A 24,900-nucleotide genomic window follows, 5' to 3' on the forward strand; every position below is an offset into this window, starting at 1 on the left:
TCAACTAAACTTTGTCTGCCATATCCATTGCTGGTAATGCATTTCACTCCATACAGAGCTGATGAGGCTGTTTGGGATACAACAAACATAGTATTGGACAGAACACTATTTGTATAAGCCATTTGTTACAGTTGTTATGGTGAACATAGTGTGGTTGAAATACTATTACATGCTTCTTGATAAACCTTAAGGGACTGAATTAAGAATGCAGTGTTAAAAAATATATTAAGCCTAAGGTGTTATGAAAATTATAGTTAATTCACACTTACAAAGTAGCCACTATAAATAAGTTATTGCAACTTTAATGTGAAGTGTCTTACATTTTGTATACAAAAAAAGTGTAAGATTATTATAAGATACTCAACTAATATTATCTTTAAGAAAATTATCTCTTACCACTATATATCAATGATCTGTTATAACAACACTGGCCAATGCCCTTAAGCATTGTATCTCATCAATGTAAAGACTTTTTGTTTTTGTTGCAATATCCTTTTCAAGCTCTACTTTATTTCCTTCCAGTCTTTGTAAAATATTTTTAGCCTCTTGATGTTTTATGTGAAGTTCCTGAACTGCTTGTTGAAGAGTGGAAACCTGAAACATGTTTACAAAAATTTAGATTCAATTAAAAACAAGGTTGTTATAAATGGTTAAAGATTTTTTTTTAATGTTTTTATACACAAGATTATAGATGAGAATATATCTTTCCCCATGCTACATACATAAATAGATATATATATATATATACATGAAACAAATGTATTTATGGCAAAAAAATATTTTCAACCATAAGTTTCAAAAGTGAGATATACATTTATTGATATACCATTCTAAAGTAAATACTTTTGCTTTGGAAGTAAAAGAAAAAAAAGTTGTATATATAAATTATACACAAAACCTCTGATTAGCTAATATTATTTACTCTTTCTTTCTGTTTTTTAATTTTTTGTTCTTTTTGATTTGTTTTGAATTTTGTACAAAGCTACATGAGGGCTATCTGTCCCTAATTTAGCAGCAATAGACTAGAGAGAAGGCAGTGAATCAATACCACTCACCACCAACTCTTGGGCTACTCTTTTACCAATGAATAGTGTGATTGATTGTCACATTATAGTGGCTCCACACTGAAAGGATGAGCAGGTTCAAAACCACGACTATCAGATTGCGAGTCGAGGGAACCACCAGGCCATTATTCCTTTTACCACAGTTTTAAATTTAGAATAAGTTTGTCTATATTACAATTTTAGAAACTAAATTTAAATAATAAAAAAGGTACACACACACACAACAATAAAGGTGCAGAACCTACTATATTTCAGTTGTTCTCCTATGTCAAAAATGGCTTGGTATATTGCAACCAAACTTTTTGTAAAATACTAAATAAGGTACTGTGAACGTCGTAGGGGTATTGAAAAGTCAATTTGTTTCTTCCATATTTTACATAAGTTAAAAAACATCATAATTCTAGTCTAAGCAATGTTATCATACTTCTTGAAGTTAGCTTTCTTAAAATATCTGGTGTTTCTTTAAAATGCTTAAGAAAACAGGAATTACCAGCCAATAATGGATAAACATTAGATGACTGTAATGTGTAGATACTCGATGTTTTGACACTATACAATCAGTGTCCTCAGGTAGCCAATCCCTGCTTTTCTAATGGTATAATATTTTTTCTTGCTTGCTTACTGAGGGTTGTGTCTTAGTCTAGGCATTATGTAAAGAAAATTTAGTTACACAGAGACTATAAATGTTCACTATATTCTCAAACAAATCTCCATGACAATTTCAAGCTGCAGCTTAACATTTTACATCTCGAACTAATGCAATTAGTCAATGACTACAGTAAATCGTCATGAACCATGTCAGCTAGCCACTAGCTATGCTTATTATCATAACAATGTATAAAGTTGGCTACCATATCAAGTAATTATTTGCCCATACTTGAGGATAAAAAGACCAGTAAACAAAGTAAATAAAAAATTGGGAATTTATAAACCTGCAAATTGAGATCATAATTATAGTAAGGAGACAAGGCTGGAGATACCATATACATTATTTACTCGAACTACAAATCTCTATTTTGGCTCCATGCTGTTACCTATAATTACATTTGGTGGAGTCAAAATAGGGATTTGTAGTTTGAGTAAATAATGTCTACAGTATCTCCAGCCTTGCTTCCTTACATTTTCTATGATCCCTATTTGCAGGTTTTTAAATTCCCAATTTTTTATTTAACTTGTCATATTTAAGTTTGCTCAGCTCATCTTTCTCTTTTTCAGTACTATACCAACACTTGTCTGCTGGCTCAAAGAGATCTACACCAGTCAATGGATGAGCCTGGTAAGGGAGAAATTGCTGCTGAAAACAATTCATTGTACTGGCCCAAGGTGCATCCCTTGCAATGAATGGCTTGAAATTTCCAATAAAGTACTCTAATCAGTTCCAAAGAACAACTTTTTCTGACAGATATATCTGCTACTTTTATATGTTTCAAAGTTGTGTCCTGAAGTGAGAACTTGGCCTTCATATATTCCAATGCAGTTTCACAGTAATTTACATATTCATAGAAAGAGAGCTGGCTTTCTTTGTCAAGCTTTGCGAGGCTTAACTTCTTAACCAATAACCAAGTTCTCATTTTTTAACTGAAGTTTTCTGTTTTTGAAATTCACATCCAAAATATCTGAACAATTTGAAATTGCATGTAGTGTCACATGTCTACTTAACAAATCCTTGAATAAAGCAAATAGGATTCTCTGCAAGCAATGGATGAGTGAGTCCTCAAACTGTAGTATCACATTATACTTGTCAAACATTTGAATACAACTGTTCAGAAATAATGCATATACAACACATCTCATTGTTATACATAACTTGTAAAATATTTCTTACAAATAAGTATTTCCTGGTGATTTGGTGTCAGGTGTGTCCTGTACTTTCTCACTTGCTTTTGGAATTTTGTCTGCTACTTTTTTAGAGGAACCATCCATAGAAGATCCAGATCCCTGCCCAGGAAACACATTGACAGACTACCTCTTCTGCTTAAAAGTTTTTCTTTGCATTTTTCTAAACAACCACTCTCTTTCTCCACTGATACCTTTGATCTGCATAGAACAGACTTTGTCTTCAAATGGATTTTTTGTTTTCTTAATCTTTTTTCTTTTCATCGTGTTTGGCTGCAAAGTAATGCTTCAAAGGTCTCCACTGTTCATTTAATCTCTATAAGCATTTTTCAAGAGACAAGCCAGTGCACACATATTTCAGAATAGTTTAAGTCTTCACATCACATAGATTCTGTAATTTTCCAAGTTCTTGTTTCCTATTTGCACTCTTGTCCAAATAGTAATAAATGTCAACAAGAATTTCATCAAACTGATATTGCAATTTCTTTGGTGCTTTTTTTGCTGCAAATGAAGGAGGTGACATGGGCATCCCCTAATCACAATTTCAGGGTTAAATTTCATAAGATAACCTGCAACACATTTTTTTTCTCCTTATCATCACAGTTGTGTTGTGAACAGCTAACGATACACAATTTTCCACTTTAAGGACTTTGAGGCTAGTTCTTCTGGAAGGAGTCCTGCAATATTCTCACCAGTTGAGATTAAAAAGTAATGCATGTAACACCTTTTCCTTGTTGTCATCAAAGTATGTCACTACAATAAAGTACAGTTTACTGTCAACATCATTACTGCCATTAGTGGACAAGTTGAAAGCCCTAGTTTTAATATTACTCACACTTCGCTTAGTTGCACTGCTGGCCATTTCTGCAACTATTGTATAAGTTTTGGTTCTAAAGCATCCATATCTTTAAGTGATTTACAAATCTGGAAATATTTTGGTAAAAATGTTTCAAGCATGGTCTGAAACTGCCAAAGGAAGATTGAAGGAGTTGAATAAACATTCTGCTCTGATCACATCATTTTTTGATTTAGTATTAAATTTTATGAAAAATAAGGCCAGATTATTAATTCCAGATGCCTTCAAACAATTTTGCTGGTGTTTAGTAGTGTTGAGATGTTTTCATCACAAACACAAATTGTATATCTTGCATAATTCAAACCCTCTAAGGATGATACAATATCACTGAACCTTTTTTGAATACTCATGCCTAAACTTCTGCTTGCTATAAACTTTTCTTTGTTGGAGTAATTGGGGACGAAGCAAAACTAAGTTTTTCTGCCATTTACCTCTCACAAAATGATCAGCACACCTTACTACCTACACACTTTTTTAACAGACTGTTTCAAACATTTGTAAGATCGAGATGCAAAGCAAAGAGTGGTGAATTATTTCCAGCAAATTATTAGTAGAAAAAAAGATTGGTGAAAAAATTCCAGAACTTCTCTTAAGATAATAAAATAACAGAACAATTCATACAGGCATAAAATGAAAAACAAATTGGAACAATTATGCCTAACTTGTAAGAGTTGGCAGGTCTGGGTATAAGCTGATGGGCTGTCTTTAGTGGCAAATATTTGATTATTTCATGCACAGTGGTTAGGCTTAAAACACACATTCTAAATATGCATTTCTCTCTTTTTTTATTAATGATTTTTAGGCAATAGATGATGAAAAACTTATATTTGAAATGTTGTTAATCATTTTTGAAGTGGTTATGTTAATGATGGAACTAAGAAAATTTTTAAACATTTAATTTTAGATATCTGCCAAACAAGTTGAGTTAACAATATCATTCCAACAATAGTCACCTAATACCTGTTCATTTTCAGGCAGAGGTGCATAATTCAAACTGTTACCGATCAGTGTTTCCAAGTCACCATATTTTCAATTTTATGCAAACCACATTTTCTTGAAATTATTTTTCACAAAACTGAAATAAACACAATGTTACAGCTTGTCATCAATAAGAATGAGGGATGTGGGAAAAATGGGGTTACACTTTCAAGAACTTTTCCAGAACATGATAAAAACCATCGATTTTCCAGGATTTCCAGTAGAGGAAAATGTATTCAAAAATTTCCACAACTTTTCATGATTTTGATGAGCTGTGCAAACCTGTTTGTTATAATCATGATGTATTAGGATCGTAATGAAGCTATTTGTAAAATGTATGAGTTTAAAACTTAATATTTTTGTCATGTTTCAATGTATATAAAAGAAAGATAAGCTAATGGTCTAGCTAATATTCTACTATAACATTAATTTCATATCAGGTAAACTTATCCTTTCTTCTTCTGTTAACAAAAATGTGAATTTTGTCCTTCTTAATGTCCTTCACACAATGTATCAAATTCATTACCTTATCCAAAGTTCTCCACCCACTCTTAAAATTATCCATGTGACTTATTATGGAAGCACCATGGAAAATACATAAGCTCTGCATTTCATTCACAAGTCAGGTTATTTTTGTTTGCATTCATGCTGTATACTTTGTGCCTTCACAATTCTTGATGTAAATATTAATCTGAATGTTAACCTTGGTCAATACAGAAAATTCTAAAATCTTTCAAATTTTTTGGAGGTCTTATTCAAACAATATTCTTCTAGTGTGCAGGGATATTTTGTAACTGCTTTGTCAACTCTCATTCATCAGGGTATAAAAATTGTTAAGACCAACTCATCTGTTGGTGTCCCAGCTTAGTTTCCCTTTGATGTGTATGCTCATTTTGAGGGACACCCACCTTTTTCTTACACTGATGAACAATCCCAATTTTTTGCACAGGCCTATATGCTTTTTCTTTACTGAAGTGCAAGATTTTTCTGCTAGCTTTATTTTACTTTTTCCTCAGGTATAAAGTCTTCAACTGATTTCTAATACACCTAAGGGTGTTAGTGTTATGTTAGATGATTCAGTTTTTGAATCTTTGTATTTTCTGCCTTCTCCTAATATTTGGGTTGTTTATTTATTTATGGGATATGTCTACTTAACAGGAAGCTTGAAAAGAAATTTATTGTGGAATAAAAATAAAATAAAGAGATTTGACACAAAGTAAGATATATGAAATGAAAAATCTTTATTAAAACAAACTTAATATAAACTTACTTTTATGGAATGATGGACCATTGCTTTTAGTGGATTCTCTACATCTTCTCTCAGATTACTCATTTGATAAGATTTTTAGAAGATTATCTAAATCCAACATTCCTTGTTGTATTTACCCAAAGTGACTAGGGCTACTCATGTGACTGCTCATTCTCATTCAAACACACTTGAGGCTATAACCTCAAAGTACCACCTTCTCTTCTACTGAATGGTACTGTTGTTGACATTTTTCATAACATGCAGCATTACAGCAATAGCTCCCAGGGGCAGAACAGGTATCATCTTCAGAGAATAAGAAATTAATAAAGGCAGCTAGTAGAAGTGAACTTAATGGCTTTCTCAACCATGTGTTATGTGAAACCTGCACACATACAGAATAAATACTATAATAATACAAGATAGCAATGCATGGTAAATTTATATAGCACAGTGGTTTGTCTCATCTGAAGACTTTCTTATTCAGTACAGTTACTGGCTAATAGATAATCATTCTCCTGATTCTATTTAATGATGATCAATTTTCTACTTTGCAGTCTTTCCTGTTTGCAGCTCTCACTGATTTAGTATTTTGTTACCATGTGGCTTCTACATTCCTTTGACCCCTCTAACATGTCTAATGCCTATTGCTCTGCTTGTTGTTTGTAGTCATGCACAAAGCTACACAATGGGCTATTTGTGCTCTGCTCACCACGGGTATTGAAACCCGGTTTCTAGCATTGTAAGTCTGCAGACATACCGCTGTGCCACTGGGGGGCCTGCTTGTTGTCTCCAATCAATGTTGTTGTAGTCTAGGTATGTTACTTTTCCTGTCCCAGAGCTCAATATGCAGTGATCTAGTTGCCTTATATTTAGTTCCTTCCTTCATCTCGATGTTGATATTCTGGCTAATAGTATTTCAAAGGTAAGTCTATCTAGTTTGGAATTTACATTTTTAGAATAAAACTGAATTTCACTCAAGTACCTCTAAAATACATTTTCAACCACCTCTCCATAACCAGGAGAAATGTGTTAAGACTTCATGACTGCAAACAAAGAAATTTAGCTTTTGGAGGGAAAAAAAGAACTTATGTAATTTTCTAGGTGTTTGTGCAATAAGTCATGTGGAAGGCGTGGGAGTCAACAACCCTGGATTACATGATGAATGTAATGCATCATGTCAAAGGCATTCAGAACCAAAAATCACACGGTTGTCGACAGAACCAGAAAAACCTAACATAAAAAAAATCTTATAGTACTTCAGAGTTAAGTACCTGCTTGAAATTAATTTTAATTCTTAAAGTATAAAATTAATGTTGAGATTATTAAGAAACTGACATATATCTGCAAATTCTCTAAAGTATTGTCGACATAACTACAATAATATTATGGTTTGAAGGACTGTCAAGAAAACAAAGGAATAGATAACCTAGGAAATAATTTTGTCTTGAAACAATAATACCACCATCAACCTGTTCATGCAGAATGATGTCAAACTGAAAATATTTTCCTTTTCTTGGTACAATTCACAGGTTCAAGAGCATATACTTAGAAAACACGTTATTGTTTCTTCTTTAGCAAAATGCTACACAATGACTACCACACAGAATCTAACCTTAGATTTTTACTTTGTAAATCTTTAAACTTACTGTTGACTCATTGGGAGATGGCACATCATTTTTTCTCTTTGGAAACAACAAATTAGTATTTAGCAGTAATATACTACCAAATTTTAAATTCTATATTTCTCATTAAAAATAAAAACTATCTTTCAAGATTACTTTTCTTATCATAAAATATTCCACAGATGTAATTATAAACTATGTAAGTTCATGATTATAAGTGCAATAATTGTACAACTTCTGATGGGTCCTTGAAAGATGAACTTTATATAAAATGTACACATAGTCAAACTGTTTTAATCATCACATCCAGCTACAAAGAAGTGGACATTTTTCATACCAAAATGATTCGAGTATTATGGCTTTTTTTCTATTTTTTTAAATTTGTAGTTACCACAAGATTTGTTTGTTACATCTTATCCATCAAAGATGATTTTGTTTATCAAAAGCTGGGAATGTAAAATGTCTCTCACTTAATATAGCCCTGAGGGCTAAACAAGTTATGTATATTTTATGTGTACCGTTTGAAGTTTTAAGGGTAAGAAAGTTTTTACCAAATTGCACATTGCAATAAAATATAAACGTCCTTTATGTTGGTTTACAGGCACCTTAAAAACATTATTCATATTCTCATGTTGAAATAATCTGTTTATTAATAAATTACGCTTTTTTAAACACGTTTGCTGCCATATGCCCCAATGGTGGATCACAATTGAGTTTTAGTTAAGGATCATGTGACACACCGGTGGGTCACAGACAATTAAGTTTCAAAGCCAAATTTCTCTTGTGGCATGTGAGTTTGGGACACTGTGACTGCTCCTTGGGACCTCTTGAATAATTAATTTTATTTATACTTAATTTATTATATGGCATCAAATGTGTTAAAGCTTTAAAAAGTAGTTTGGAAATTTTCTCTTTAGTTTTAGCAAAAATCATAATTTAATTTTATATACATGGTCATGTCATTCAAACTAATAGTTTTACTTTTGTTAATGCACATGTACTCTGATTTTTCATTTCTTTTATCAGATGTATGTGATTATCACCTGAGAATGTTTTTGTGATAGTACAAAACAAAGCTTTAATAAACTGAAAACAATTTAGAAGTGTAATGAAAAGTATTTTATGTAGAGAACATACTACATGGGTTATATGCAGGCAGAACACATTTTCTACCTGTTTTAGTGACTCAGAAGATTTTGAAATGGTTTGGTTGTTTAGTTTCTGTCTGTAATTGTAACTACAAATGGTAGAGAAAGCCATTAAGATTGCTTTGTTCTAGTTGCTTTGTTTTCTGTAGTAGGTGATGTCTCTTCTGTCATAGAAGATATTACAAAAATGTGTATCATTCAGTTTAAAATACAGGCACTGTAATATCCTTTGCTGGCTAATTATGCCATTTACCGAAAGTAACAGCTGGCCTATGCTATGAGGGAACAAGGTCATGAAGTGACACTGTAAAATGGACAAAGAAAGTGAGTTTACCTGTTGAATGCTGGTGGGCTTTGATTAGTCAGTTTTACTAAGAAATTATAAAGACTTATTTTTAAGGTCATTGTGTTTAATTCTGTGAAAAAGAAAGCTTTGAGATTAAGCACAATCTAGTAGAAGTGACTGTCTTTTTTGTGTGCAAGTACATACATTAACATTTCCCAAACTTGTATCACCCACACCCTCCCTTCAATAAATATGGCTTTTTTGCATGCCCCCTCCCTTAAATGAGTGAACGAGTTAGTTAAGTGATGATATATCATACATGGAAACACATTAAAATGCCATATGTGTTGTAGAGATTACATATTATTTTCATTAATAAAAAATATATTAAAATACTAAACTTTGCATTATTTCACAATTAACTCTACCCTAATTGCTTATGCCCTCCAAGAGATCATTTGTGTCCCCCTGGGGGACATGGCCAAAACTTTGGGAAATGCTGAGAACACTATATCTTCTTTTTTGTCTGTTTTATAATAAAGATTTTTGTCATTTTTTTTCTAACTTTGTTCAGTTTTATTATTTTACATACACTGAACAAGTCTATAGTTATTTGCAGCTCTGTCTATTTGATACTTGTTAGGAAATCAGCAGTTTTAACCTGAAAATACCAAAAGTGTAAATAAAACATTGGTTTGTTTTCTTCTTCAAGCTTGTGAGCTTCACAATAATCTTACGGCTCAAGTTTCTTTATGGACGTTGGAGATTTTAACTGTATTGTTTATCTTCATTTTGAAAAGAATAATTTTCTTCTTAGAGATAGTGCAAAATGGAAGTACAATAAAACTGGGTCTGTATGCCTAATGAAATAGTGTTTGTATATATACTGTTGATAAACTAAAGTTAAAAAATAACTGCCATAGAAAATGCTGGTAGAACATGCATTACTGTTAAATATACAAGCAAAAGAATCATGCAGATCATGCAATTTCTCTTCATGTAAGTACAACCTAGAAAGATTATCTTATTTACAAAGTTAATATATGTAGACATACTTCTTTCTCCAGCTCAAGTTCAACCTTATCCATACAAATTTCCAAATTTTGGCATTGTTTACGAAGTTCCAGTTTGTGACAAGCAAGATTCAAGGAAGGCTTTTTAGCTTTCTCTTCTTCCTCCAGTATTGCAAGAGCATATCTAATTTCTCCAATTTCTTCTATTACCTTAATGTAAGAAAAATCAATATAATTATAAGCATTGAAGCATTTAATATAATTTAAGAATATATATATATATATTTTTTTCAAATAAAGAACCAATTTGTAATCAACCAAAAACACATGAACAAAGTCTATCATTGGAGTTAAATTGGTGTGAACTAATGAGAATCTCCATTTAATACATTTTTTTTAGAATGTTGTTCTGAAAACAACTAATCATTATGGTATCATTATCATATATCTTGCCTGAATGTCAGTTTTCCACTTTTAACAGTTGTTGCTATCTAGCACTTAGTGGATGTTTCCAAAATTAATGTGAAGTGTCAAAAAAATTTTAAATACAGAATGCATACTAAATAACATTTATAAAAATGACAAAAGAATGATGTAAACTAGATATTATTGGTTTTATTTCCAATGTTTCAGACTCTTCACAAAGATCTACAATATAACACAACAAGCAAAACTATCCGTCCCCTGTGACAGGAAAAGTTAATCTATGAATTCAAATTATCTTACGGGCTTTAAAAAGGTTAATTGTGTTGCACTCTTTGTTTCATTCAAAGCCAAAGCTCTGAGCTACTTATACTGTCCACTGCAAAACTAACTGTTGAGCATTTCAGTCATGCTAATAGCCACTCAACAATAACATACAGTAAATCTACATTTTTATTCATTAAATTACGTCATATTTTGAGACGTGGATGATAGTGTGATTAATTCCTAACAATTTAGTGTAGAATATTCTGCTTGTGAAATAAAATTTGGTATCAACATTATTCATGCCAGTTCTCATGTCATGTTAAAAGTGAGTGTTGAGCTTTGCCTGCATGTGCAGTTTTCAAGTGGGAGACAGAAGAATGTTTAGACAGACACCATGGTTCACAATATATATAAGATAACAATTCAAAGGTACAGAACAAAATAACATAAAATATCATATAATGTTGAAATGTCACTTTGATTTTGCTTGTTTTGAATTTGGCACAAAGCTACACAAGGGCTATCTGCACTAGCCATCCATAATTTAGCAGTGTAAGACTAGAGGAAGGCAGCTAATCATCACCACCCACCGCCAACTCTTGGGCTACTCTTTAACCAACAAATAGTGGGATTGACCGTCACTTTATAATGCCCCACGGCTGAAAGGGCGAGCATATTTGGTGGGATGGGGATTCAAACCTGCGAGTCGAGCGCTTTAACCACCTGGCCATGCTGGGCACATCAGTTTGATAGTCAGCTTTAAGGGTACTTCTTGTCTCACTGTTATTAATTAGGAATACATTTTTAAACCTTAATTTTGACCCTTTTGTACAAAAAAAAAATATTAAACTAAAAAACACAGTTATCCCAGCAAACCTTTAGTGAGTAATTATATAAAAATAAAAGTTATGTAGGTAAAATGGTAAATAATCAAATAATTTATTAAAGAAAAAAAAAGCAAATCTAAATATTAAACAATTATTCAAGAAGAAACAGCTCAGTGCAGTTTTTATTCCTGGATATAAATTAGCTTGTTTTACTCGCTGTCTGAAGGAGGAGGAATGTCTGGTCGGTATTACATGACTGTTCTCATAATACTTGGCCCATGCATGTTGTTATTCATTTGAGCTTTGTGTTGCCTTAATGTGTTCATGAATTCTCTCTCTCTTATAGATCTGTCATATACCATACCACAGTCAAAACAACTGAAACAATAAATGACATTCTTTATCCAACATATTCCACTATTCCTTATCCAACATATTCCACCATTCTTTATCCAACATATTCCACAATTCTTTATCCAACATATTCCACTATTCTTTATCCAACATATTCCACAATTCTTTATCCAACATATTCCAATATTCTTTATCCAACATATTCCACAATTCTTTATCCAACATATTCCACTATTCTTTATCCAACATATTCCACAATTCTTTATCCAACATATTCCACTATTCTTTATCCAACATATTCCACCATTCTTTATCCAACATATTCCACCATTCTTTATCCAACATATTCCACAATTCTTTATCCAACATATTCCACAATTCTTTATCCAACATATTCCACAATTCTTTATCCAACATATTCCACCATTCTTTATCCAACATATTCCAATATTCTTTATCCAACATATTCCACAATTCTTTATCCAACATATTCCACTAAACATTCTAAACTGTAACATTCCTAGATGCTTCTGAAGATGTTTTGGTTATTGGAATAAGACCTCATCAATAATCATTTTAACCTCATACCTGGGTTTTAAACACCAATATATTTAAGTTGGCTTGTATAACATGTCATAATGTGCCAGAAAACATTGGACTGATATAAGATGGATAAGTAGAACTGTCAAAAATCTGATCCTGCTTTTCGGTGTGCTTTCATGGAGAACAATGGATTTAAGTTTGGTGATTATATTAGAATCACACAGATGATCGGTCACTCACATTTTCAATGTATTTTTCCTTATCTAACACAACAACCCTCTTATTATTACCAGATGTTTCTACAATTCATTCACCACTTTTCTTATGTTTACAAATAGCATGATACTCATTTAGAGCAAAGTTTTAACCCTTCATTGCAACAACGTTTATTCCCTTTGTGGAACATTGTCTATTGTAATGTTCTTATACTATACTGTTGCAGAGTTAACTCTACACAACTTCAAAGCCATCAAAACAGGTTATGGTTTGAGTGTAAAACCCTTTGTTTTGTGATATCACATTCATTCATCTTTTAGTAGTGCTCAAAAGTTGCTTGCACAACATTTTCAGGCTACTGTAGCTACATAATTTATTCATCTTGATATGCGTACATGCAGTCCACACTTCATGGGCATCCAATATTTAAAAGTTATTAGGGACAGATGGGCTTCTTTAATATTTGCTGCATTTAAGATTTATTCCAAAACTTCTTTGAAAGCATGTTATTTTGCTAAAGATATGCTGTAATCACATGAATTTTGTCATGTGATCTAAACATATAACTACTAGAAAACTTTTGGATTTCTTTAAGATGCATTAAATGTATAGCCAAGACAAATACAGAGGTTGAGTATGTTATATAAAAATTATTTTAGAGCTTCACCATAATTTTATAGTTCATTCATGTTGCCACATCCAGTCATGCTCTGTCTACAGACCATGCACCTTGACAATAGTCTTGCAGCATAGTTTCTATTGCAAGAGACTTTGTTGTTCAGTTGTCATACTCAAAGCATACTGTTCATTCCTGACTCCTTTCTATAATCCATCTGGTGTACAAGGATGGAAGTTTCTAAGGGCTCATTCTAACAACTTAATCACACAGAAATCAACATTTGCTACTTCTGGCAATTTAACCAATATGTCTTCTCATGAAATAGCACAAATGTCCTTTTCATTCTCTGGCTGTTTGAGGTATGCAATAGTTGAGTGAACGTATGACTGGAAACCTTATCTTGGTGAACCCATTCTCTGTTGACCTCTTTTCATAAAGGTATCCTTTTTATTCATTTTGTGTACCATTGCCAGGGCCACATGGATGGCTTTTGCCACTGACTTTTATATTTGTGGACCTTCACTTGTTACAGAATGCTGCACTTTGCTTACCATGGCTGGAGAAAAATCAGTTGCAGGTCTCTTTCTGGATGGTCCTGGTACCCAAAGTTGATCCATATTCCTTTGTTTTCCAATACCTTTATGTACAAAAGATATCTATATTTTGGATATTCTGAACACACCATTATGATTTGAAGGTAAGAATGTTTTCCACTGGAAAAGGATGTTACATACCTTTCCCAAAAGCAGTTAATATTTGGTGGCATCACACTACCTACAAAACACCAGAAAATATAAAAATGTAGTTCTTGTACATGCATTCTACTGCAACTTTATACTGGATGGTTGTCAAGTATCTTGGTGACTTGCATATTCAAAATAAACCTTTCTTAATGAAAATGACAAGGGTAGTGTGTCTCAGTGGCTTCATACTTTGGACTCGAAGTTGGATGGTTGCAAGTTGGAGGCTGGCTCACATAATGGTGTTGCGTCCTTGAGCAAGATACCTTACCCCACTTGTTCCAGTCTATCTGGCTGTTTAATGGAAACCAGCTGTTATGAAGGTTAACCTGCAATGGTCTGGCATCCTGTGCAAGAGAATGGGTCACTATCCTCATCCACTTGTGCCACTTGAAACCAGAGTTTGAAAGCACCAGCACTATGTGACTTGCAAAAGCATAGCAAGGATTTAACTTTTTAAAAATTTAAAATAAAAATCCTGAAAATTTAGGGATATTCACGTTAAAGAAAAATTAAAACTATTATGTTTATTTACAGAATTTAATGTTTTATACAACAGAAACACTCATGGTATAAATTCCTTAAACACAAAACTACCAGTAATTACAACACACACTAAACATACAAGGCTAAAAAATTCTATGCAGTGATAAGCTACTTGTGAATTTATGCTCGAGTACAAATTTCAGTAAAATCAATTCTGAATACCAACAAGTTTAAGGAATACACATAAATGTATTTGCAAGATATCAGTTTGTAATCATCTGTATGTTCCATGGCTTGAGTACAAATCCATGAACATTATCTATTTTATCATGTCTAGGATATTCTATAATAGCCTAAGAAGTATAAAGTCTATTGTACAGTGGGAAAACAACTATATTTCATATGTCCATAACTATAACTATTTTGGAAAATTGTTCAAAATATTTGTGCAGCAGATGTTCTGTATATAGTTAGTAGCAACTTGTAAATCAGATGTAAGATATCATAACCTTGTGTTAATCCTCTTGCTTAGAAATAGGTTAAATACTATAACAATTTTTTATAAGGCTTATATTCACTTGGCCCTGTTGCTGGATAATTTTCTTCTGGAATGGGGTTATACTCATTTCAGGAGTGATATACTCGAGCAAGTTATTCTGAGTTGAGGGCTTACCTCACTTGAATATGTATAATGGGAATAATCACTGACATATGTAATCTAAGAATTGTGGGATACTGCAATGGGTCTTTGGTCTAACCTAACAGTATGATACCATCATTATTCTGATTTTGGTATCTGTCCTGTGTAGACATCTTAGTTTCACCCTGCTCTCTTACTTCAGCTGACCAAAAGTATCTCGAATGAATCTAAACAATGTCCAGTTAAGCAGATATTCACACTGATCACAAAAAGTTTGTCTAATTATACACCTGTGTTTGCTTGTTTTTCCTTTGTTGCCAGTGTTCATTTTATTCCATGCCTTACATTCCAAAAAACTTGCTATATTGTGGATACTTTATACTTTTCTGTTGGATATAAATGTACCTGAATATCAGACTAGGTTATTAAGTTAACTTTAGATGTATGTTTAGTAGGTACTTTAAACTTATATGTTGGATATCAGTGTATGTCATTATAATACAAGATCAAGCATGACCAGTAATTAATAAATCAATATTAAAAAAAGGTTACAGATGATTGTTGACAATAAATAAATTCTGATGATAAAATTTTAAATCAATACATTTTAGCCTGATAGAAAAATTTAAAAGTAAAATACAAAATAACAGATGGCTATGCCTAATAAAAATATAGCTGCATTTTTAAATATGAAAGATCCATCATAAAATGTAACAAAGAAAAAACTTCAGTAAGAAAATGTCGGGAAACAGAAAATTTTCAAGTTTCATAGTGATAGCTGTCAAGGTCCTTTTCAGATTTTCTCCTCTTTGAGCAAATCTTTGTAGAAGGCCTCTTTGACCTTTTATAACTCACTCCTAATCCAGGAATCCTGCTAGAAATGACTGGTAAACTGCCAACTTTTGATCATTGGCCTTCTGCTTTCCTATTGCATCTGGTCCCAGGCCTCAGTGTAGCTTCTATCTGTCAATGATCTAGCACTTATGTCCAATGAACTCAAATGGGGCAAGTGCCATCAACTACAATGAAGTAATTAATGAATTTCACCCCTGAAAGCCAGGAAACAACTGTTCTTTATAAATAAAAATCTTTAGTGTCTGTGGTAATTACTTAGAATTAATTATCAGCTGTTGTCTTTTACTGTCTTAGATTACCTATATCTATATAATTCATTGCAATGCAAACTGAAATACATGTTGATTTAATTTGGGTACCTAACTATGTACTGGTCTTGACAATTTTATGATTTTCTCTCTTATAATCTATATGTAAATCTGGCCATTGATGTTTCTAATTTTATGTTATTTTCATCTTGAGTATCAATAATGCTTCTTCAATGCTAAAATGAAAAATGTCAGTTAATAATTTTTTCTTTGTGATTAATATACATTTTCCTTTCTAAGATTTATTGTGACTGATTTATTATAATAAATTTGGGCTACTTGCAATAGAAGCCCATGTGTGATATTACTTGTAAGCCTCTTTTTTAATGATAATGTACCCACTGTATAATGTTCATCCTTAATGAGAGTATGCTGGACACAAATTAGCTCGAAATAGCTCTGTACCATTGTCGTCAACCTCTGAAACCTTTAGTTGCACTATCTTCTACCATACCGCCATCTCTCTCTAAAACCCCATTGAAGGAGGTCAAACCAATTCCCAGCCAGGATTTACCCAGGCTGATGCTTTATTCCTCTAATCATGAGGCTAGATACAATTTGTTAAGAAACTAAGAATTGAATGTTTCATGATTACAATATTACAATTTAAGTAGTATACTAAAGAGGGTATAAAAAGAAGAAGAATAACAAAACAAAAAACAATGAAGCTAAAATTCCACAGAATCAAATCTTTAGTCATTCCATCAAAATATTCTTTGTTACTCAATCTGTCCCATTCAAGTATAATGATTTAAATATATCACAAACTGTAAAAACTGAGTTAACTTAAAAGCAATAGGACAGGTCCACAGAATAACATGTTCAACCAGGAAAAATATCACAATGTAAATCTGAATCCTCTGACTGAGCTTGTGATAAAAAAAAGAGACTGAACAAATTTGCAAAAATACAATGAAACAACCTTTATTCAACCTCATAAATACAATAAAAACATATTCGTAGGGAATGAAAGACAGCATCCTTAATTTATTGTTGACTCTCTTAAGAACTTATCAAGATGTTTAATAAGAAGTACTATATAAAAAGAAAAGACCTCAACTTCATTTACCAAACTGAAGACCTGAGCTTGAGAGAGAGAGAAAACTACTGAAGAGATCACAGTATCTAAACCCAAGTTCTATAATACTATATTCTCAGAACATCTGAACTACGCAAGTCTCTGTTGGTCTTTGCCATTAAAACATAAGAGAGATATCACTGAAGGACATTGATGTAAACATCTCTGCACAACTTGCAGCATAACAACAATAAATTCCACAAGCAGAACAGGTATTGTCTCCTAGAGAATAACAAAGGCAACTAAAATGAAATGAAGTTAGTGGCATAACCATGTGTAATGTGAAACGTTTACATTCACAGAATAAATACTTATAATAATACAAGAAGATAAAAAAGCATGGTATATTCATTTACCACAAAGTAGTCTCTGTCGTATGTAACTTATCCAAGGCTAGGAGTAGCACCAATTAGTTGAATATGTTCTATTCATAAGAACAACTAAATGGATACAAAACACCTACATGAAATGTTTGAAATATTTTACTTAAATGAATATAGATAAATTCATATTCTAGTTACGAATGGATGAAATTCCGACAATTCTTAATAATAACCATAAGCCACAATAACCTTCCATATTAGTTAGTTTCCTCATAAAACAAAATAAATATGTGTGATTGTCTTTGGAACATGTAAAAGCTTAAGATGATTTTCTTTACTTCAATTTATATAAGACGTTTCAATATGTTTGACACCTTCCATTGCATATACTTCCCATCAACAATATTTTTTTGGCTAAGAATGGGTAGCAGCATTAAACACCATTTATCATATCTTAAAATGAACTTTGTGTATACATACCTTTGTAATACGCATCTCTAACAGTTTCTTAGCTTGCACTGTTTCCATAATTCTGTTTTGGAATGATAAGACAACTCTTTTATGTTGCAACTGTGAGTCTCTAGTTGTTTGCTTCATAATGCTTTCTACCAAAGGATGAAAATCTTGAGATTTCTTTCGATGTTTCTTTCCTTTTTGTATGGCCTGAAGTATTATGCTTTCCCATTCACTTTCTGTGACAAACTGACTAAAATAACAGTTTTTTTTTCACTTATTCTAGATATAAATATGCTTTACATTATGTATATAAACAGAATACACTTCTACAGAAAGTTCTTCTGAATTCACAAAACTACAAAAAACAAAACTAAATTGTATAATTAGCCAACTGAAAAACATCAGAGAACAGAGAGAATCAAACTTGAAAGGCAAATGCTCTATGACATTACTAGTTTACATTTAAATTAAAAAAAAAAAAGACTCAAAAATTGAGTGCTTTCAAATAGTTGACTATTCTTCTTCAGCAGAACAGTCAACTATTTAAAAGCACTTGATTTTTGGGTCTGTTTTTAAAATTCATTGTACTTTTTTTGTATGATCCTGTGTACTAACTATTTTATCATTATTACTCACAATACTGATTTTATAAATTTAAATCAGAGACATACAAGTACAACAAACATCCCAGACTCACATTATTAAGACCAATCACTGCTAAATGTCTTTGGATTTAAAGGAGGATCATAAATCTAACATATTTTTCTTTGTACTGTAGTGTAGGTGGAATTCAGAGACAATTATTGAAATGCCTATTAATGAGGGATAGGCAACGATTGGTGGTAGCAGCAACGCAATCAACCCAAACAGGAAATGTATGCATTAGTAGAGAAATGTGAGGAAAAAGCAAGATTCTTTGATACCTGAAAGGCAGGTCTACTTCTTAACGTACACACACCAAGGTAAACATTAACACTACTGCAACAGCACATGTTCAGTCCTTACAACAAGAATGGACATACTAACATCACCTTTCCAATGGATCATAGACCTGAAATTAGAACTTTTCATATTTGACTCCATATTGCATTAAATGATCCCAATTGGTGCCTATAATTCTGCACAGTGTTGTTAAACTAGTTGCATGAGGATCTCATGCCTCATTGTTCAAATTTTATGGTCTGATAAGGCTATTTCTAAACTGTATGTATTAGGTAGACATCAATCTTCACATAATATTGGAATAACAATTGAACCTACCAAGAATATCTTCTTTGGGTTATATGCATAATTTCATGTCTTTACCTTTTCACTTAAGCTTATTTTTAATGTTTTATTTTCCTTTCCCATTTTCTATAATTGATTATTAATGTCAACAGGTGCTGGCAGGCCATGTTACATTATCCTAAGCAGAAACACTTGAGCCTCTACAAAACTTTTTGCATTCGCTTAGAATTTTAAACCTTGTTGAGCAAGGAAGTTTTACTTATTTTATAACAATTATTAAACCTTTCAAATATGAACTTTAAAACACAAATAATACATAATTAACTGAAATATAAAAGTAAAACCTAAATGGAATTTAACTGTCTGTCAAACTAATATGTATAAGGCAAGAAAAACTCTGTGTAGCGGTTGTACGCCTTCCTAGTCAACAGTTATATTGTGCATATGGGAAATATACTGTCAAATCAGCTCTTTGTATTGGTTATAAGCACACCATTCAAGTCTAATCTGTTGCTAAGCAACAGTCCTTTTTAATTTTTTAGTGGGTGTGGCTCCTATTGGTGGGGGAGAATTTTTACAACATCATTCTTGGAACTTGCCCTAGTTAATGGTAGACATGCAGTATATGTATGTACTTTGATCATCTGGGCAAAACCTTTACCAAGGCACAGTAGAGTTGAAATAGAAGAAACAAAAGCTGAAGTTTTAATTATTATTTTAGATATTTAATTAAATTTTAAATGTAACTCAGTAACATGTGCAGAAAGGAGATTAAAAAGTGCATTATCCTTAAAGGGTTAAAGGTCACACTGTTACTGTAATGGCAACAAATATTCATGGAATATGTCAGAACTATGGTTTGGATACAGTAGAAGTGGCAAAGGAGCTGCAGGATTTCCAAGAGGCATACAGTCTGCCAAGAAGAAGCTGTCAGCAAAACTCGGCATGTTGACATTGAAGATGCTCCTGAGAAAGACAATGAAGATGAATATCAAAATTTTGAAGATCCAGCACACCAGGAGAGGAAGTGGCACAACAACAGCTTTATCAAACCACTGCATCTAGTCACTCAGCTCTCCAGATATCCAAACCTGTTCTTACTCTACAGTATCCTTATATGCTTGACAGTGTCAAATGCATCTGCAGAGAAGGCACTGAACAAACTCAGAATTGTGAAAAACAGGCTGCAACCCACCATGACTGATGATCTGTTGTCATCACTGCTTGTTTTAACAGCAGAAAAAGACATTCTGTTCAAACTTAAAACAGAAGACATAATCAATGAGATATCACCATCTCTGAGAAAATGTTTAACTCATTTTTGATTAAGCCAGTTACAGTCAGATGCTGCTCAGATGAGAGAAATATCAGGCTTTTTAAAAAAGTGTATTACAATGAAAAATCAAAATATTATAAAAATAAAAGTCAAATTTCTTTTTTGCTTTTATATTTTTCAGAAACTGACATTTTGTGGATTTGCTGTTTGCCCTGTAATTCTTTGAATTAATATTGTTTGTGTTATGAAATTACTGAATTTTTTTTTGCATATTACTTGACATGAAAGTCTGATGATATCATATTCAGTGACAAAAATAATAATCAAAAACTTCAGTAATTATGATTCTAATATGTATTGTAGCAGTAATGTCAGAATGTTTTTATATAATATTACTGGTACCATTTAATTGCTACAATAAATAATAGCATTGGATTATGATCATTTCATTATGTATGGATAAAACATAATCATCAAAGTAATAAACTGTTAACCTAAACTTATTAATTTTTGTCATGTAATGTACACAATCTTTAAGTCTTTATTGCAAAATATACCATGCCACTTGCAATCAATGCATAGCATTGCATACATGTACTGCTGAGTGCAAGTTACAACTTATAATCCAGAAGTTTAATCAAATTTCAAGAAGAAAACAAATTAAAATAATAATACAAGAACAAAAAAATTGCACTTATATTAAAAGAGTCCCACCATTCCGAGTCAGAAATCTCCTGAAACCCAGACCTACAATTACATTGATGGGCTATGGTGGCAGACCTCTAGCTTTTATTATAACATAGTGCAGATAAACAGTTAAACTTTTGGCAGCCTGCAATGGAGGGGAGTGAGAGCTGCATTCATGTTATGAGGTTCTATAGTTTCCACCACCAACAAGGAGGACCATCATATCCTGAAGATATTAAAGACACAGAAGATTGGAGGCAGAAGGACAAAGGAGAAAGAGGAGGTGGAGTATGAATGTGCAGGGATAGACCATAAGAAAGAACTTGCACAACTAAGTGTCACTGGGGAAGGGAAACCACAGATGGGTGAAGCAGGAGTGAGAGGGGCATTTGGCTGGCCCAGAGTCCAGAATTGACTCCATAAATGAATCACTGCTGCAATCTCTGACAGCCTGCTCTACTGGATGGGGGACAGCTAACTGAAGCTATTGAATGGAGAACAGGAGAGGGGCTAGCCAATGTGACTTCCTTGGATGAGTACCAGACTGAGGTAGCTGTGTTAGAAAATCAGAGAAACAATGAAAAACTGCTGGTGAGCAGCCTCATACTGGAATTCCAAGGAGTTAGGAACACCCCCAAAGACTTCGTCTGTAAGAAAAGGGGAAAGACAAAGATCATGGAGATAAGAGGAAAGAAGGCAGATACCCAAAAGGAAATCATGCCGACTGAGGAGATCCCCCCCCCCAAAAAAAAAACAAAAAGAAAAAAAGAAGTCAAAATAGAGACAATAGAGAAAGAAACAGAAGCCAAGGTGCAAACAAATAAGAATGAGTGTACCCTACAAAACTCTTCAGTGAGGAAGTGAAAAGTAGAGATATAGTGAAGAAGTTGGGTAAAAGTAAAATAAAGATGAGTAGACTTCTGGAATAAAGGGGCAAAGAAGGAGAAAGTGAAGTGCTACAAACAAACAGAAGAGACTCAAGAGTTTGAGGTCAAGAAAGAGAGAGGGATCATGATCATGATCATAGGAAAGGAGTCATGAATACAAGAAGAACAAGGAAAATGTTGATTGTCAAGAAGTTTGGATAAAGAGGTATTAACTGAACTGGAAACAAAGTAGGCATAATGTAACAATCACCTGATGCACATTAGTGATAACATCATGAAAAAATAACATGCTTCCATAGTCCATTGGTACAGGAGCAAAAGATTCCTCAACAGAAACATCTGGGCCTCAGGACATAGAAGCCACGTGAATTTGAGAATTAAATTAAATAAGCAATCCATGAGCTAATTTATTCATTTACATATATAGACACACACACACGCAGACATAAATAAATTAGATAGAAAAAACATGGTGGCTATAAGAAAAGTGAAGCTGTAATAAGGCAGATAGAATGTATATGCAAGAAAGACAAAGGTAGCATAACTAACTAAAGAACAAAAGTTGATTAAAGTGACGGGAAAATGCAAAAGGCACAGGAAAAATCATGTATGAACATGAGAAATGCTAAGAAAAGAATGATCCTATGATCATGTGCTCGTGTTCACAGGGATTACTGTGCATGGAAGTTGTATCATCTTCCTATTGGCCGAGGGCTACAAATAATCAGATAGGTTTATTTAATTAAGTGTTTTTACTAAAGATTTGTCCACAAACTTATGGAGTCACAGTGTTTACTGTTCCGAGTGCAAGGTGATTTTTCATGTTCAGATTAAAAATACTTTTCTTTATCTGAAAAATTTCAAATTTCATTTGAGTAACCTACAAAACCTTTTAAATAAATATCAAATATTTTTTGAGTAAAACTTTCTATTCTATCTGTTATTTTCTCTACCTTAACTCTATTCGGATTTAGTCTATTTGATCAACTTTATAACAACCATAAAAAATAAGTATAAATTACCTTTTTGTCTTTCTAGAATGATTGCAGATTGTAACAAGAAACTACAATTGATTATTTTGAATAGCTTAAAGCATGTAACAGTCTACATCTGTTCCTACTTAATTTTATTGTTCTTTGAACTGTGTCTAATTAATAATTCCATCACACAAGTTGTAAATCACTCGATAAATGCATAGCTCATGTTACTGCATTGAATGACATAATACACGAGCTGCTCACATGCATACCTCGTGAAGAATTTTTCCTTGTTTTATCTAACCTTATATAATCTAATTTTACATTTTAGTTACTTTTATAACAATAAATAAAAAATATAAATGAAAAAATAAGAAACATAGTACTTATCTTTAACCTCTTTTTTTTTTACTGTTGGTTGCCAATGAAATTTAAACCTACCTTTTTTTTATACTAATGGTACTGGTACACTAATTAATACTTACTAGAAGAAACACAACCCTATGGACAGGTGTTTATACTACTAATTAGTAATTGCAGTATTCATAATTTATTTTAAGAAACTGTATAAAAGTGAACATTTTGTAATAAAGTATTTTTTTTGGTAAGTCCTTCAGGGGTAAATTGTTCAGATTGTGCTCTTTAGTCATATGAAACTCACTGCATCAAAACGATTTAATGCACAGGGTTCAAAATTTTCATAAATTTTACCGATATAAACTGTAATGTTTTTATATATATTATTTGTGTTACCCTTTACTGAAAAAAATAATTGTTTTTTAGTACTATATTTAAAACTTACTTCAATAAATATATAATCAAACCCTCACACACAATCATAGTGAAAGTTGTGTTCTTATTGTGAGTAGAGTACTTTTATTTAAAATTGTTTTCTTTATAAAGGAATGGTTGTTGTACATACCATAGTTATTTTTCTGATTGTCTCAAACTTGAATACCCAAAGTTTGAAATTTATTTATGGATCTATGTTTGTGGTGACATTCAATAGATGGCGCGACATTTTATAAACGTCATTCACCACTTCTAACACTGGGATCTTGTTGTTTTTCAGCATAAAAGATGACATCATTGTATTTATTATTTCAGTCACATAGATTGATATATAGACAGCCATGCCGTTGCTCCATTATAGTAAGATTTACTTAAATAATTCACCTAAGAGCACAGAATATTAACATGCACAAAGCAAACAATGTCCTATAACTACCAAAACTTAATTGGCTTTCTATCTACCTTAAAATAATTCTGTACCGAAAACAATTTTATATAACACATAACATAACGTTTGGGGACAACATGGGATCTATTGGTCCATCTCTGCTGTTCCATCCTCTCTACTAAATTAAAATGCTTAAAAAAATAAAATAAACTAAAAAATCTTAAAGCCAGCCCTTTTCATTCATATACTTATCAAACTTTTATCTTAAACTCACTTATATTTACTGCCTCTACAACATCTGAAGGCAATCCATTGCAAAGGCCAACCACTCTGTTAGAAAAATGTAACTGTCTTAGGTGAAGATGAATCCTACCTTGCCAGAATTCATATTTGTAGCCACTAGTCCTACTGTTCTCATTGTTAAATATAAAAAAGATGATGCATCAATACTATCAATTCCCTTTACAATCTTAAACACC

The 24,900-nt window shown here is 32.4% G+C and overlaps 1 protein-coding gene across 2 annotated transcripts in view; it reads right to left on the reverse strand.

The window, feature by feature from the left end:
- Positions 1 to 54: 54 nt before the first annotated feature.
- The window catches only part of LOC106473147 (tektin-1-like), a 55,703-nt gene continuing 30,857 nt past the window's right edge, over positions 55 to 24,900 (reverse strand). The window contains exons 6-8 of one of the 2 annotated variants that reach the window (XM_013933828.2): positions 18,212 to 18,437; positions 10,095 to 10,262; positions 55 to 594 (exon numbers count right to left, since the gene is read on the reverse strand). In XM_013933828.2, coding sequence (XP_013789282.1) covers positions 406 to 594; positions 10,095 to 10,262; positions 18,212 to 18,437 — 583 coding nt within the window. In that variant the 3' untranslated portion in view covers positions 55 to 405. The remainder of the gene's footprint in view (positions 595 to 10,094; positions 10,263 to 18,211; positions 18,438 to 24,900) is intronic. The other variant, XM_022401638.1, reaches the window with a different exon arrangement.

This window comes from Limulus polyphemus, unplaced genomic scaffold (assembly GCF_000517525.1).
Source record: "Limulus polyphemus unplaced genomic scaffold, Limulus_polyphemus-2.1.2 Scaffold5928, whole genome shotgun sequence".
Classification (NCBI taxonomy): Eukaryota; Metazoa; Arthropoda; class Merostomata; order Xiphosura; family Limulidae; genus Limulus; species Limulus polyphemus.